The sequence below is a fragment of the Tursiops truncatus genome, chromosome Y, assembly GCF_011762595.2.
Source record: "Tursiops truncatus isolate mTurTru1 chromosome Y, mTurTru1.mat.Y, whole genome shotgun sequence".
In the NCBI taxonomy this organism is placed as follows: Eukaryota; Metazoa; Chordata; class Mammalia; order Artiodactyla; family Delphinidae; genus Tursiops; species Tursiops truncatus.
The window spans coordinates 239,403-256,898 of NC_133428.1; the positions used below are offsets into that span (position 1 = coordinate 239,403).

Below are 17,496 nucleotides of genomic sequence, written 5' to 3' on the forward strand. Positions count from 1 at the left end.
GGGTGGGGTACATGGAATTTTCACTTGCAATCGTTTCTGGGAATCTATCAGATCAGTGCTAGGGGAACACTTGTACTGCAGCTGAGATTCCCTGGTTAAGTTCTGAGGTTAAGGCATCAGAGCAGTGGTGGTGATTGCCCTGGTTTACAGGGGGAGGCAGTGCCTATTTTGTTTTGCTTATCCATTTTTTATACTATGTTCTGGCAAAAGCTAATCCAAATGTTCGAGTGTATATGTAGAAAGAACGTGTACTTTCCACGACTAATTCTAGCTGGGGTCGCTGCAGAAAGAGAGATCCAGGCTTGGTGGGGAGAGGTTTATTTATAACATGCTACATGCCCGATGTATTTCATCCCTTTTGCCCAGAATAACCTTTTTTTTTTTCCTAATTTATTTATTTAATTTTTCGGCTGCGTTTGGGTCTTTGTTGCTCTGAGCAGGCTTTTCTCTAGTTGCGGAGAATGCGGGCGACTCTTCCTCGTGGTGCACGGGCTTCTCACTGCGGTGGCTTCTCTTGTTGCAGAGCACCGGCTCTAGGCGCTGTGGGCTTCAGTAGTTGCAGCATGCAGGCTCAGTAGTTGTGGCTCGTGGCTCTAGAGCGCAGGCTCAATAGTTGTGGCGCACGTGCTCAGCTGCTCCGCAGCATGTCGGATCTTCCTGGACCAGGGCTCAAACCCATGTCCCCTGCACTGGCAGGCGGATTCTTAACCACTGCGCCACCAGGGAAGCCCCAGGATAACCATTTTTCCAATGGGTAAATAATGTGTTCAAGAATAAGAATCGAGCCATTTGGTTTGCCTTCAAGGCCTGCCCATCGCACCCTTCTGGGCTGACCCTGAAAGAGCCCGTCCCAGGGGCCCACAGTTGGTTCACCCTGAGTCCTAGCACGTGTGTTTCTGGCAAGTGGGACCTGGGAATTGGCTTCCTTCTTGAAAAATCAAGTTGCAGAATATATAAAACATGACACCAAGTGTATAAAGCTTAAATGTGTGCAGAGCAAACTGTTATAGGTTGAACTGTCCCCTCAAATTCACATGTTGAAGTCCTACCCCCCAGCACTCCTCAGAATGTGACGTTATTTGGAAAAAGGCTTACTGCAGATGTAATTAGTTAAGATGAGGTCGTACTGGAACACCATGAGCCCCTAATCCAATATGACTGTGTCTTTACAAAAGGAGAAACCTGACAAGTTTAGACAGAGAGGTACATGCAGAGGGAGAATGCCACGTGAAGGTGCAGGTATGTATCAGGGGAGGATGCACCTACAGGCCAAGGAGAGCCAAAGACAGCCGGGAAAGCACCAGAAGCTGGGAGAGAGGCTGGGACAGACGCCACCACAGCCCTCAGAAGGAGCCACGCCAGCTGACACCTTGCTTTGAGACCGCTATCCTGCAGAACACTGAGACGATATATTTCTGTTCAAGCCACCCCACCAAATCACCCCACTCCCATATAAATACACCATATGTACACACCAGCCCATAAATGCCCTCCCTGTGCTGGGGGCCAGGAACCCCAAATCACCCCACCCCCATATAAATACACCATATGTGTACACCAGCCCATAAATGCCCTCCCTGTGCTGGGGGCCAGGAACCCCAAATCACCCCACCCCCATATATACACACCATATGTACACACCAGCCCATAAATGCCCTCCCTGTGCTGGGGGCCAGGAACCCCAAATCACCCCCGCCCCTCACCGTATCTATCACAACTGCTCTTGATCTTAATTCCAATCTGATTTCACGTGAACAGAAACGTCAGGGGAAAGAACATACTGCCTCATCCCGCCCCCGGAATGGGACGGCCCCAGAACCGTCTCCTCCCTGCTGTAATCCTCTGAACAAGAGTGTTCTGAGCGCCTGAGTGTTCGACCAGTGCATGGCTGCTCGCCTTGCACTTGGCATGTGGAAGACGATTTCCTACGGACAGGAAGCCTCCGTCTTACCTGACTCCTGGAGATAGCGATACACCAGAAAGTTCACCTCGTCACTGGTTATGCTCATCTTAGCCTCACCTCGCGGCGATGAGGTCTTTACGAAGCGGGGGCCACCTTCTGTGAGAACGCTGAGAGGAGAAAGTGGAAGAGAGTTTTGAAGCACTGCTTGTAGTTTTTTTTTTTTTTTTACTGCATTCTTTCTGAGATGATTAAAAAATACAATACTCAGGATGTTGTCCATGTGAAGGTAATTAATGGCTGATCCGTGTTGTATTTCGTGATTACATAAAGATTTTATATTTGTGTGTGTGTGTGCATGTATATATAGACACATTCATACAGGTGAAAGTTTTCCCAAAAAAGATGAGTTGGTGTATTTTATAAATGCTGGCATGGACTCATATATAAACCACTAATGGAGACAAACTCAGGGACCACAGAAAATGAGAACAAACACTGATTTTTTTTTTTTTTTTTTTTTTTTTTTTTTTTTTGCTGTACGCGGGCCTCTCACTGTTGTGGCCTCTCTTGTTGCAGAGCACAGGCTCTGGACGCACAGGCTCAGTGGCCATGGCTCACGGGCCCAGCCGCTCCGCGGCATGTGGGATCTTCCCGGACCGGGGCACGAACCCGTGTCCCCTGCATCGGCAGGCGGACTCTCAACCACTGCGCCACCAGGGAAGCCCCGAGACACTGATTTTTTATTCACTAAAGTGTGCGTTATGATCACAACGCAGTCGACAGCGAGCTTGAACGGAATCCCGATGCGCAGGACAGACGCGGCTGCCTTCGATGCCGCCCTTCCCTAGACAGATGGGGAAGACGACCGGGTAGGCCAGCAGGCACGTCGACACCCCCAGGCAGGGCGACCATATGGTCTGGAAAACACCTGTGGCTCTGAAGCAGCGATTAATCATAACACCTTCCACTGATAAAAGTTCAGGGATGAACTTGACCGTCACTGAACCTACAGGGTGCACATGGCCCTGAGAAGGCAGACACACAGCAGTGCGGAGCTAAGTCAGCGTATGTGTCACCCTGACATGACTTCTACACAGAGGCCAGGTGTCAGGAAGCCAGCCCACGGACACAGAGAGAACCTACATCCTTTGTGTTTTGCCACAGAACTGGCTGCATCAGTCTGGCCGAGACCGCAGGACTGGAAGGCACGTAGAAACCTGGGGGAGGAGGGAGGGGATGATGAGAACTTCGGAAGCCTCTGTGTCTGAGGCAGACGAGAAGAAAGAGCCTTATTTTCTTCACAATCCTAAGTCAGACCTATGAGCACCCTGGCCCAAAGAGGACCGAAGTCACTCAAATAGAACTCTTTCACCCACAGACAGAGCAGAATTCACACGTGTGCAAGAGCGTTCACTCCAAACGGCAGTGGCCAAGAAGGGCCGCAGCTTCCTTCAATTATGTCGTCAATACTGAACATTTCAGGCTGTTTGGGAACTGTCTTCAGAATCCACGCCATACGTTTTCAGGCAGCCTTATGGTGGCAAATCTTTCATTATTGAATTACAATTAAATTTCCATTTGTTTAGAACAAGATTAAAGGACAAAACGCACATTTCAAGTTGGGAGGATTTGAATTAAAGGTTGTCATAATGGACACACCCCACGACGGCCCCCCAATGAGTCCCACCTGATATAATCCCCTCCCCTTCCAGTGTGGGCAGGACCTATGACTCCCTTTTACCACACAGAATATGTCAAAGGAGACGGATGCCACACCCTGGTTAGGTTATATGGCAAGGATGACCGGATGTCACTCCTATAATTGTTACATTACATTGTATAAGACTCTTACTGGACTAGAGAAAGACGCTCCTGCCGGCCTTCACACGAACCGCCGAGGGAACCAAGGGCAGTCTTTAGGAAGCTGTGCGCCTCAGTCCTACAACCACAAGAAAACTGAGTTCTGCCAACAGTGTGGGCTTGGAAGAAGACCCTTCCCTTCTCAGCTCTAAATAAGGATGCAGCCCAGCCACCACGTGGCTGCAGCCTCTCGAGACTCTGCGCAGAGGAGCCCCGCACGTGCCCAGTCTCCCAACCCTGGGAAACTGTGAGAGAATAAACGTGTTGTTTCTAGCTGCTGACCTTGTGGTCATTTGTTATGCAGCAGCAGATAACTAATACAGTTGTTATGCAGCAGCAGATAACTAATACAGTGGCCTCTTGGGACACTCCAGTTCTCACTTTGTCGTCTTAACGACAAAGATTTTAATTTGTAGTTACCAGAATTTTGTCATGCAAAAATACTTATCTTCTTCACTTAATTAGGTGGTATTTCTGCACTTTTGTAGACACTGGGAAGAAAATTTGACGGTCAGAATATACATTTGTCCTGAGACGTCTGCTTGAACTCTGGGGAGCTCACACAGAGGATGGCATTAGGAAGATATCTGAGACTAAATAAAAAGCTATGAAATCAGAGCATATACAGGTGAAAAAATAAAACATTATTCAAGGGACGGAACAAATAATAACAGAGATGTGCATGGCAGAATAGTGTAGCTCTAAAGAGACTTTTGATGATCCTGAGTGGCAGTAATGATGGTGACTCAGTTCTCATGAGGAATTCAGTTTCAGGTTCTCTCTATGGTAAATGGTGGCGCCACTGGGATGTGATTAGGTCATGAGGGTGGAGCCCTCATGAATGGGTTAGTGCCCTTATAAAAAGAGACCCCAGAGAGTTCTCCCTCTTTCTGCCATGTAAGAACACACTGTTGCACACTTAATAGACTACAGTATAGTGTAAACCTTACATGAAGGGAAGATGGTGTTATCTGGCCCTCACCAGATTCCAAATCTGCTGGTGTCTTGATCTTGGACTTCCAGCCTCCAGAACTGTGAGAAATAAATGTTTGTTGTTTAGGCTGTCCAGTTTATGGTACTGTGTTATAGCAGCCTGAATGCACTCAGACACCACCCCTAACTCCCTTTTACTGTCATTTTGAGTACTTATAAACAGTGAAATCTAATCTAACCAACGGGGTCTCTCAGCCTCAGGGAGTCTGACTTGGGGCCAGACGATTCTCTGTTAGGAGAACGCTCTGCACACTGTAGGATGTTTAGCAGCGTCCCTGGCCTCTTCTCACTAGACTAGACGCCAGCACAACCTCCCCTCCATCCCCTACGGTTGTGATGATCAAAAACACCCCCAGACATTGCCTAATATTACAAATTGCTAAACTGCTGCTGGCTGAGAACAACTGTTATACAGGAAAACTAAGCATTTTGTGTTTGAAATGAATTCCATTTATAAAATTGTAAGACACCGTGGAGCTAGCTCATAGACATTGCTTAATGAAATGGCCACGCTACTAAAAAGGATCCTTAAAATGCACCAGAAGGGCTTGGCTTTTTCAAATAGTCTATGTAAAACCTTTCCACAAAATCACATTTTCATAAGGGAAGTGCTGATTTTTGTCTTTCAGCATACAGATCTTCGTTTTCTAAGGAGAAAGTATTTGGATACATACGGACGACACCCCTGCACCCACAGCCTGGTTCACGTTCCCCACCCCACAAGTGTCTGTAATATATATTAGCAGTGTCTGCACAAGCGTTAGCACAGGACTCTGGAGCAAGAGCATTTAAGATCCTCCAGGGACGGGGAATTATGGACGCCTTCTGTTAGCCCGTTCCTCTGTTTTTCTTTAGGCATTAGCCTTTTTCCCAACGAAGAAAATTTCTGTTTAAGCTCTAGCTCTCTACTTTCTGATCCCAGATTCATCTTCTCTCTGAAATTTTAAGTTAGAATCCAAGATCAGAGTGTTTTCCCCAATATGGTGTTAACTTCTTAAAGGATTTTTGATTTGTAAACAGCAGAGGAAAGAAAACAAAAACCATCCCCGGCCTGCGATAGAACCAGGGATGTCATACCACTTGGTCCACAAGAGTGTCATGTGTTTCTACTGACTGGTCCACCTCAACATAGGCACACCTGGAGGTATTGTGGTTCAGTTCCAGACCACAGCAATAAAGTGAGTCACAGGATTTTTTTCTGATTCCCCAGTGCATGTAAGAGGTTTCCATTATACTGTAGTCTATTAAGTGTGCAACAGTATCGTGTCTAAAAAAAGCTATATACCCTAATTAAAAAATTTATTGCTAAAAATGCTAACCAAAATCTGAGCCTTCAGTGAGCTGTAATCTTTTTGCACTAACATCAAAAATCACTGATCACGGGCTTCCCTGGTGGCGCAGTGGTTGGGAGTCCGCCTGCCGATGCAGGGGACGCGGGTTCGTGCCCCGGTCCGGGAGGATCCCACATGCCGCGGAGCGGCTGGGCCCGTGAGCCATGGCCGCTGAGCCTGCGCATCCGGAGCCTGTGCTGCGCAACGGGAGAGGCCACAACAGTGAAAGGCCCGCGTACCGCAAAAAAAAAAAAAAAAAAAAAAATCACTGATCACAAATCACCATAACAGATATAATAATAATGAAAAGTCTGAAATGGTGCAAGAACTACCCTAATGTGACACAGAGACACAAAGTAGCAAATGCTGTTGGAAAAACGGCACCAGCTGACTTGCTCGCTGCAGGGCTGGCATCAACCTTCAATCTGTAAAAAACGCGATGTCTCCGAAGTACAACGTGGCATTTATGAGGTACGACTGTACAGATGAGGTACATGTATGTACACATATGAGGTATGCCTATACATGTATTAATTTAAAAAAACTGATCTAGGGCTTCCCTGGTGGCACTGTGGTTTAGAGTCCGCCTGCTGATGCAGGGGACACGGGTTCGTGCCCCGGTCCGGGAGGATCCCACATGCCGCAGAGCGGCTGGGCCCGTGAGCCATGGCCGCTGAGCCTGCGCGTCCGGAGCCTGTGCTCCGCAACGGGAGAGGCCACAACAGTGAGAGGCCCACGTACCGCAAAAAACAAACAAAAAAACAACAAAAAAACTGATCTAATAATTGGATCAAAGTCCCCCCCACCAATAAAACACCTTCTTAAATTAAATGGCTTAAATTTCTTAAATGACTATTTCTTCTAAAACCTAACTAGTTCCAAAAAAAGGATTTACAGTGACCAGTGAACTGAAATGTGCATATATATTGTGAGACTATTCAATACACACCGGAGAACATTCTTTAAACCGACCATAAACCACAGCAACGTTCAATCCACGCCAACCTTTGGGTTTGATTACAGCAAAATCAAGAGAAACCAACGATTAACTGGTGTCTAACTGCGGCGCCTCTGAGCAAAGCGCTTGAAGGTGGCTGCTGTCATTTTACTGCGTCAACATCACTATTCTGACTCAAATGAGTAAAACGGCTGATCTTCACTTGGCAAAAGCTACTGCTTTAGACAAAATTCGTCAAGATCTACATAAGGTTGGGAAAAAAAGTTACCTATCCTCTTTTCTCCAAGACAAGAGCTCAATTTCCAGAGACAGATGTTAGAATAAAATCATGGATTTTTTAAAATCAGGGATTTTCTGTATAATTTCATGTATAATAAATAAACGTGCTGGTATTACAGTGCTATTCAAAGTTCCGGGGACGGGCGCGGGCTTCTCTCCCCCAGACACAGACAGGTGAAATTTACGTCAGTGGCTCAATTCCCAGGTCTGGTGTTTTGTTTTGTTTTTAAAATTGTGTTAAAATATACACAACGTTTAATTTACCATCGTGACCATTCTGAAGTGCACAACCCGGTGGAGGCATTAAGGACATTCCTATTCCTGTGCAGCCACCCCCCACCTTCCTCCACAGCTTCTTCACCACCGCCAATGACCTCTGTCCCCAGTGAACACCACCTCCTCGCTCCCCCCTCCCCCAGGCCCCGGGAGCCACTCTTCTGCCTCCTTTCTGCCTCTGTGAGTCTGAAATGAGAGCCACGTTCCATCTTGCAGGTGGGAAGGTGGTGTCTGTCAGCTCTGAAGCACTCTGCAACTGCAAATACTAGCACAGCCCTGACGCTCGCCAAGGACTTTCTTCAATCACCATGAGGGCCGGACATTACTTCCTGCAAACACCTCTTCAGAAAGAAACGCTCTGTGACGAGAAGACCCCACAGTGAGAAGCCGCCACTCCTCATGGGAGACGAGCATGTGGACCCCAGTCTCGTGTTTACTGTAACCCCGCTGCAAATGGAAACAGGCAAATGCTTCACCCTGCTTTTCCCGCACTTGAGATAAATGAGGTACAAAGCGATGATAGAAAAAATTACCAAGCGCCTACGATATTCAAGGCATGGCGACGGCAATGGCAGGATGAAACAAACTCAGATGCAGGCGCGCACACACACACACACACAGACACACACACACACACACACACACACACACACACACACAGACACACACACACACACACACACACACACACACACCGCTTCCTTGAAGCTGTTAGTAAGATGTCTATGCAAATAACCAAAAGCCCCTGTAGTTAAAGCCCCGCACCTATACCACAAGGTACTAAGAGGGACGGCAGCAGGGTTCCAGGGAAGGCTAGGTCAGGGAAGAGGGAGGAAGGTCAGGGAAGAGGGGGGAAGGTCTGGGAGAGGGAGAAGGTGAATCCTCGACTGACGGACACAAGATCTGGCGGAGAAGTATGAAAAAGGAAGGAAAGGAAGGAGCTGTGTGTGGGGGTGGGGGTAACCTTCAAGGATGAACCAAGTGCTCCCTGGGACCCAGGGCGGGAAGATGGCCCTCTGTGCCGTCACTGTGGGCTGTGAGGTGGGGGAGAAGTTGGCCTGTGTCCTTTCTTCCAAGGATGGTCTTTGTGGGCACGTGATGTGGAGCTCAAAATGCCTGTACTGGCTGCAATAAAGCTGGGGTACACCAGGGTCATGGTTCTGGTGTCCGCGGACTTACTGGCTAGAGGTAAGGGAACTAACGTCCTGAGAGCCACAGAGGAGAGCACAAAACGGAGGACTCGGGGGCCTCGTGGCTCAGAGCCAGGTGGCCCGATTCCTAATCATACCTCCATCGCTTTCTAGCTGTGGACTGCAGGGCGGGTCACGTGGCTCAGTTTTCCCTTCTCCAAACTGAGGATGACGAGAGCCGTTACACCCGGCAGAGGTGGTGAGGATGCACAGCTTTTATACGAACTCCCAGGTCAGGGCGCCGGGCACAGGAGAGACGTAGGACGGCTATTACTCCCACTCGGCTACCTGCGAGCATCCCCAAAGCAAAGAGCCCCCTGAAAGGGCCCGAGGAACACAGCACCCTTGCCAAAGTGATTCAGAGCTGGCAGCGGGTGACGCGTCAGCAGGCCAGCGGCAGGTCGAGAGCCCGTCCGAGAAAGCACCTCCCTCCATACCCGGCCCGGCACTCCCACCACGGAGACCCGGAGCGCCGGGTCTCACTGCAGCACCTCGCCGCCCTCCACTCCCGGCCCGGCACTCCCACCACGGAGACCCGGAGGGCCGGGTCTCACTGCAGCACCTCGCCGGCTTCCGGAGCGACTCCCGTGGATGCCTTCCAACCTCCCCAGCTCTAGAATAAAGGAGAGCTTTTTCAGCACCGGCAGATCGTCCTCGGCCTCCAAAAGAAGGAAAAAAATTAAAAAGAGTTCTTAATTACTGCAATTGTGTTTATTCTCTTGCCTGACCCGGTTTTGATTCGAGGCACCTCCAGTCAGGTTGATTTGAGGTCTTTGGCGTTGTGAGTGTGCAAAAAAGAAATGACCGCCTTCACCGCGAGGTAAAGCTACACATTCCCTCACTGTTCTGCTTACAGAAGGAGGAAAAATTAGTGCGGACGGATGACATCCCTGGAGTTGCCCCACTAAAGATGAGTATTCCAACATAAGTAATAATTCGGGGTTAAATCCATCAGGAAGCTAAAGGGAAGATTATTTATCATTATTATTTATAGTATTTCTCCTTTTCACGATCTAATTTCAAGGTGGCAAAAACTTCTATGACTCACAGTCCAGTTCACAAAGTAATTCAGTTGCAGGAGAAATGGTGTCTGAGGGTTTCGTTGTACTGAGTATGCACTTACAGTATTTAATATGCTCTCGTGCTCTGGGAAGGGAGAGCACTGCCCCCAGACAACAAAATCTTCACTGCTCTTTAATTATCTTAAAGGCTATAATCACAAGAGAGCTCCTTGAGAGCTGGCTCTGCTAGAGGAAGACAGAGAGGGCAAGCGCGTGCCCTGCCAACAGGAGGGGAGGCTGGTTCGGAAACGGCGAAGTAAGCGCACAGCGATTACAGGGCGGGGGCCGTGGTGCTCGGCTGGTATCACTGGTGGCAGAAGTTTCTCTTTTAACAATCTGTCCCATTATGAAATGTTCTCTTAAAATCCTTTAAAGCAGGGACGGAAGAAACTTTGTCTCATGTCTTGTCTCCGCTGTTAGTCTGCTGGCTTTCACGCTGGAAGAATCCATCTCTTAAAGTAATCTTCTGGACGAGGCCCAGGGTGCTTTGGGACTCGATTCCATGCAGACTGAGGACCGAGAGCCAGAGCAGCTGGAAAATCTGCTAGAAATGACCTCATCGTAACAAGGCACTTTCCTTCTCTCCGCATTTCACAAATTCTCTGCTGACTGGAACGCACTGGGTCTTACCTCCCTGCTCGCTTTATCCATAATGTTTTTCTCTCTTCAAACGGAAACTGAGTTTCCCGGTGGTCAGTTTAAGATGAGGAGTTTTAATTTACGCACCAGCATTTACATATAAATTCTTCTGTACAATCTTGACGGGGACCCAGCTTCTTGTGGAGATGAAGCGGGCTTGTTTTATACGCTGCATATACCTGTTCTTCCGGCATAACTGTAACGAAGCCGATACGTAGCCACTGGAAGGACCGAAAGCTGTTTTGTTGTCCGATGACAGCATGAGTGCGATTCAATAAATTAAGGCACTTACAGTCGGACCCCGATTACAGGAGAATACATACATAGAAAAGATAGGGCAGGGAACAGGAAAATGTTAACAGTGGTTTTTCTTTTTTTAATAGACATATCTTCATTCACCAATGAGTATGTCTATTATTTTATGGTAAGAAAAGAAAAATCCCCCCAAAGGTAAGATTTTTCACTCATTTTACAGTTATATTTACTTACTTGGGAGTCAAATGGTCCAAAATTATAAATATAATCAAAGAACTATCATTTTATTATCAGAGTTCACAGGCCTAGCAGTGGAATTGCCATTTAAATATAAAAATGAACTAGTGTCGTAAGATGCAGTCCTCAAAAGGATTTTCACGATGGGAGAAAATGTCCATGATACGGCGATACATGAAAAGAATAGGTTTCAGGATGGAACGTGCATGTCGCTAAATTTCATTTTGCACACGCACACAAAAGATACCCTCTAAGATATAAAAAAGATAATAAAATACACCCATCTCTCCAGGGTGCGGTCACGCTGGAACTTTATCTGTGTGTGTGCGCGTGCCTTTCTGTAGCTTCCAAATTCTCTCCTATGAACGTGAACTGTTTTCATGTTCATTAAAATGTCATTAAAAGCTGGCAGCGTCTTCAGAAATCATCACTATGAGAGCAACCCAGCTGAGTAGGAAATAAAGCCGCAGGGTCGAGAGAGCAGAGAGAAGGGAGTCTTCTCGGGTTACGAAAATAATGCGGCGCTTCACAAAATCCAAAACATCCCCTGCGTGAGGCATTCAGAGAGGGTCCTTTCTGTGCCTGGCTGCCCTTCTGGGTTAATTAACGGCTGGCTGGGGCCTTGCATCCCAACCCTGTGTGCAGAGCCATGAAGGATGCTGACGTGACAAGAGAGGCGTCCCGTCCTGGAGTTACCGCCAAGACCACGTGCGCATCTCCAGAGCGGCCCCCGGGTCCTCTCGCAAACCCTCTGAGCCGCAAACCCTCCCCACCCTCCACTTCTCTGCCTGATCGGGAGGCAGACCCAGAAGGAAGCCTTCCTAAAAAATGTCCCACCCAGTAACAGCAAACCCCTGCTAAGAAAGTCTGCATCACGGAGCCAGACGATGCATGTGAGACCAATCGCACAGTTATCGTTTCAGTCTTCTCCCCTACACAGTGAAATGGCAGTTCAGGTACCCAAGATTTCAAAGCAAAGTGCCTTGGGAGACACAGACAGCCGCTGCTTCCACATAAGAGTAGTCTGTCTTCTTTTTCTAATGACTTGGGTCTTGTAAGCTAACGCTTCCGATTAATCTGTAAATTAACGTACAGATTTTAATTATCTCTAAGACTGACAGGCTGCAATCGGATTGTTTACCATGTGCACTAGGCCCTCAGACAAATTTCAGCAATATGTACAGGCTGGTTATGAAACCTCTAAGACGCTGTGATTTTCACCCACATAACGCAGGATTTATTTGGGCCCTGATGATTCCCTTTTCTGCAGTAGGTGGAGTCGTAAGTGAGGTCATTTACTCATATAAGGTGACCTCCAGAGTTCTGAAAAATAAACCCTGTGGTTTTCTCCGTAGATGTTAAGGCGGGCGATGCCTTGTCCTTTGAGGTAGCCTGCCTGCATCTCAAAAATCTTGGTGTTAAAGCGTATTTTGATGCTTAAATTTAAATGAATGACAACAACAAAAAAAGTTTTAAAAGAAAAATACTTAAAGCATCGTGAACCCAAGCATCTGCTGAGAGTTCAATGAGTCTCATGTTATGTCGGCAAACGCAGGAACTCAGTCTTGTAGTCAAATGCTCGCCATCTTAAATTTCCACAGCCACAGAACCGTTCAGATTAAAACACAAAATAAAGTAGGGACAGTAGCAGTGAGTCGGGTTCGTCACTCTCAGTACTCCGGACTTTGGGGAGCACAGAAATCTCTGGGATGGGCTGCCCTGTGCACTGTAGAGCAGCACCCCTGGTCTCCACCCAGTCGATGCCAGAAGCTATCTCCCTGAAAAACATCTCCAGACGTGATCAAATGTCCCCTGGGGAGGGGCGGGGAACTGCCTAGGGCTGAGAACATCTGAGCAGCGGCGGTTACACAAGTCCAGAGCCGCCCTTCACATGGAAGGCCCTCAGATTCCTACAAGTCTCGATTCCCTGAGAATCTGCAGTGCTTTCGTCGAGGAACCACAACTTGGATGCTGGCCTAAGCACGCCACAGACCTTGCAGAGTTGCACCTCGGATGTCCTCCAACTCAAAGGCTGCAGTCAGAAGAGGGAGAAATAACACAGGTGTGTTTCTCTAGGTCGAGGTGGGCTCACTGTGGCCCACGGGCCAATTCCCACCTGCAGCTGCATTCTGCAAGGACTGTGACCTATCGATAGCTTTTACATTTTTAAATGGTTGAAAAGGAAATCAAAACAATGCTATTTTGCCACCCATGAAACTGATATGACATTCAAATTCCAGTGTCCATCAGTGAAGTTTTGTTGGCGCTCAGCCACACTTGTTCATCTGCGTAAGATCGGTAGCCGCTCTCACACGACAAGGGCAGGACTGAGCGGCCGCAGCACAGACCACTGGCCCACAAAGCCTCAACTATCTACTCTCGAGCCCTGGACAGAAAAGGTCTGCCAACCTTGCTCTCCTGAAGATTTTCCCCTTTCCACATTAGAGCACACCTGCCTCACCGCTTCCCAGCCTGAAATCTTCCTGTCTGAGAACCTGAAGGTGATGCCCCGAAATGTGGATGTTCCTGGTGAACACACCAACCACAGTGAAATGGACAGCCAAGAAAACACCACAGCCATGGTCTGCTGCGAATGGCTTTCAAAGGAGGCACCTGCTGAAACTAGGGAAGTCTAAGGGGAACAGATATGAGCCCTCACTTTCTGACGCACAGCACCCAACACAGAGAGGAAGGGCATGTGGTTTTTACACAGATGACTCCCCAGCTCGTGGATGCACCGTGGGTACTGTGGTAGGTAAGCAACAGTGTGTCATTTCCCAGCACGGTCCCAAATGACCATCTGCACGTATAAACTGTACAAGGAGCTAAATAAAGGCTACAAAAATGTCCAGAGTCATCTATAAAGCTAAGCACCAATGCCTCACCCACAGCAGGAAGTCAGCGTGTGCTCAATTCAATTCAATCCAAGCAAAGCTTACGTTCCCTAAATACTGAATTAATACAAAATCGAAACACTCATGAGCAACAGGCCTCCCCTCTCTCCTCTTCCCTCTGACATTTAAAATATGGTTCAACTGCATTTCAAAACATACTGACTGATGGTGTAGCCACTGTGGAAAAGTTAGACGGTTCTTCAGAATGTTAAACAGAGTTACCATAACAACCTAGCAATTCTACTGCCAGGTATATACCCAAGAGGCATGAAGGTATACATCCACACAAAACTGGTACACGAACGTTCACGGCAGCATGATTCATAACCACTCAATAAAAGGAAATACACCTCAAATGTCCGTCATCTGATGAATGGATAAACACAATGTGGTACGTCCATACAATGGAATATTATTTGGCCATAAAAAGGATTCATGTTACAACATGGATGTCAACATCTGATGTCACAGACTCAATTAACCTTTTATAATTTTTTAAAACAAACTACGCTTTTTAAATATTTAAGTAAAATACTGAAATTCTAATACAGTTGAACCTTTAGGGTTAAGGGGACTGGCCCCTGTGCAGTTGAAAACCCACTTATAACTTGACAGTTGGGCCTCTGTGTCCAAGATTCCTCATCTGTGGATTCAACCATGGACTGTATACAGTAGTCTATGGTTTATTGAAAAAAATCCATGTATAAGTGGACCTGTGAAGTTCAAACCCAGTCAAGGGTCAATTGTACATTTTTACCTTGTTATATATCTGGCTTTAAACAAAAATACTTCCACAAGATTTTTTTTTAACATCTTTATTGGAGTATAATAGCTTTACAATGGTGTGTTGGTTTCTACTTTATAACAAAGTGAATCAGCTATACATATACATATATCCCCATAGCTCCTCCCTCTTGCGTCCCCCTCCCACCCTCCCTACTCCACCCTTCTAAGATTCTTACTTTGATTAAATCTGGGTCTATAATTTTAGTTCTGATTGGTTCCTTTAAAACAATAAAGCAAAAATCTTCCCCAGATTTCCATCTTGATGTTTTTAAAAGTACAAAAGTTCTATCAGTTTTTTAATGTAAAAAAATTAAAGGAAGAACCAGAAAACACAAAACAGTAAACGATAAAAGCAAACCCTAGAATCCCATCTACCAACAGATAACAGCGCTTTTTCTTGGTAGCGGCCGGGGAGGGAGCCATCAGTTTCAGTTTGGGATGTGGCTTCAACTGTTGATTGTTTTTTTTGGCCGTGCGGCTTGCAGGATCTTAGTTCCCCAACCAGGGATCAAACCCATGCCCCCCGTAATGCAAGTGTGAAGTCCCGACAACCACTGGGCCGCCAGGGAACTCCCTGGGCTTCAACTCCTGATGCCTGTGCAGCTACGACTGTTCGGTTAGCTCTTCTGGGCACCTTATCCTCTCATGAGATCTATAAATAGTGAGCTACACGCTTTCCTAAGAAGTTTCAAGGTTAAGTAGTAAATCAATTTGCAGACAGACACAAAGCGTATTAAGAAACTAATAAACCATAGCATTAAGATACAGGGGCCAACTAAGATCCAGACTCGTGGGCCCAATTGTAATTAATTTTGCAGCTTAATTTTAATTCACCGTGTTGACAAGAGGGAATGATTTTAGAAAGTGTCATCTGCTTCCGGTAAGACCCAGAAAAGTTTATAATGGCTGGTTCAGCATCCACAATTCTTAGAAGGCAATAAAAGGCCAATCTGTTATGTAGAATGGACTAAAGAACCCATCATTATTTAACGATGCTCTATCTACTACCTTCAACTTCAGCAAGGAGAAAGACCTCAGACTCCGTCTCAAGAAAGCATTTTAAAACAGAAGGTGTTCAGTTTTGGCAAAACGCAGCTCTGCTTCAAGCGAATTTCAGGTAAAAGACAAAGATCAAAGGCAGGCGTTTACCTTTAGGCTGACTTCATGTGTAGACCTGTGAACCAGTGGGCTCCCCAGCATCCGATCATATAAAACGCCAAGTGTCTGCTGGGACCTGCCTGGTGAGAAACAGAGAGATTTGAGAAACAACAACAACAACAACAGTAACAACAAAAAACACCTTAAAATTCTTCGGGAATTGTTCACCTTTGACCTGTCCTATTCTTGTTTTTCATTTTCATCCCAACTCAAACTTAACACATTTTACTGTTTCATAATCTCTGTCCTAAAACTTTAACACAAACCATGCAGTTTTATTTGCAGTGTGAAAAAGGAGAAATTAAAACGGCCAGTCAGTATTATGGTACATGTAGAGATTTGTAAGGAAAAAGTCTCAAAGTAAATAAAATTGATTTTAGCTCAGATACTGTTCCTGCTATCATTCAATGATAATTAATGCCCACTTGAAATATCTTTGTTTTAGGGACCGTATCGCATACAACCAATAAATTAAACTGTACACACCCTTAAGAGAAGAAAAGATGCTCCAGACATCTTTTCTGACAATACAGACATTGCCTGGGCACATGTTTACAATAATCACGGCACACATGTTAGTGTGCAGATATCCACTCTTTTATGTGCTCAAAAAAACACAGAAACGTCAGAATCCTTTTTTCCTTTTTTGGCTTCCCTAAAATAAAGCAAAAGCAAGCACTGACTCTCAACTTTTACATTATTGTTTTCCTACGTTTCCGTTTCACAGGGGTTCCACTTGCATGGATTTCTGAAGAAGCCAGGGGTATATGTCATAAGATAATCCTTCATATCAAAAACTCATTTTTACCTTTCAGTCAGTATAAACAGTAAGCAGTCAACCAGGATCTACTTAATAATATTTACCTTCTTCCTCATAAATTCTCTTCAGTTGTGAGTGAATCCAGTCTCCTACAGGGTTGAAATTATCTACAAGCTCAAGAACTAAGGAAATTAAATGCCTGCTGTTTTCTCCAAATTCTTGTTCAGTAGTCTTAAGTGATAATAAAGAGGTGCCAGGTTTAATATAATTCAAATCCATAAGTGAGGCTACGAATGAAGGTGTTTCTTATTAGTGGATGTATACAGAACCTCTTGAAATGTTTTAAGGAAATTCTAGTAAATTACTCCCACTGAGTCACGTTTACAGTTACACTGTTCAAAGAAAGGAGACTAAAAGGATTCTACAAGCAGGTTCATAGGCCCTTAAGTTTCATTACAGTACATTTTTAAACCACATAAGGATATATAAGATAAAACCAGGACAACTGAAAAAATCTACCACTGGAGGAAAATAATAAGATTTAAACAAAATTCCTCTATAGCTCGTTGAATAGAAATTAAAGGGCACCAGACTGAAGAAGGCACTAGGGAATACTGACTTTGCTTATAAAATAAAAATACATTTCATTATGAAAAAAACTCGGCAGTGGAGATGAAATAGGACGATACTCCTTACAGCAAACCTGAAGCAGACAGCAAATTATTTTCGGGATTGGGCTGTAAACCCAAGAGCCTTATGATGAAACTGCTAAACACCATAAAGTATCAAAATATAAGCAGATGTCACCACAATAAGCCCCAAACTGCTTGAAAATTAAAACATTAAAATCCATAACAATTCAATTAAGTAATTAATATATAAACAGCTCTCATTACAAGCTGTTCAGGAAAAAGCT

The 17,496-nt window shown here is 45.8% G+C and overlaps 1 protein-coding gene across 17 annotated transcripts in view; it reads right to left on the reverse strand.

The window, feature by feature from the left end:
• Positions 1–17,496, reverse strand: part of LOC101330847 (transducin beta like 1 X-linked) — a 225,313-nt gene that overhangs the window by 51,861 nt on the left and 155,956 nt on the right. For 14 of the 17 annotated variants that reach the window (XR_012329444.1, XR_012329443.1, XM_073799727.1 and 11 more), the window contains one exon: positions 15,812–15,900. Coding sequence is in view for 3 of the 17 variants with exons in the window: in XM_073799723.1 (XP_073655824.1) it covers positions 1,952–2,009 (58 nt within the window). In the remaining 14 variants the exon portion in view is untranslated. Of the gene's footprint in view, positions 1–1,951; positions 2,071–15,811; positions 15,901–17,496 lie in introns of all 17 variants that reach the window. The other 3 variants (XM_073799723.1, XM_033850225.2, XM_073799725.1) reach the window with 1 other exon arrangement.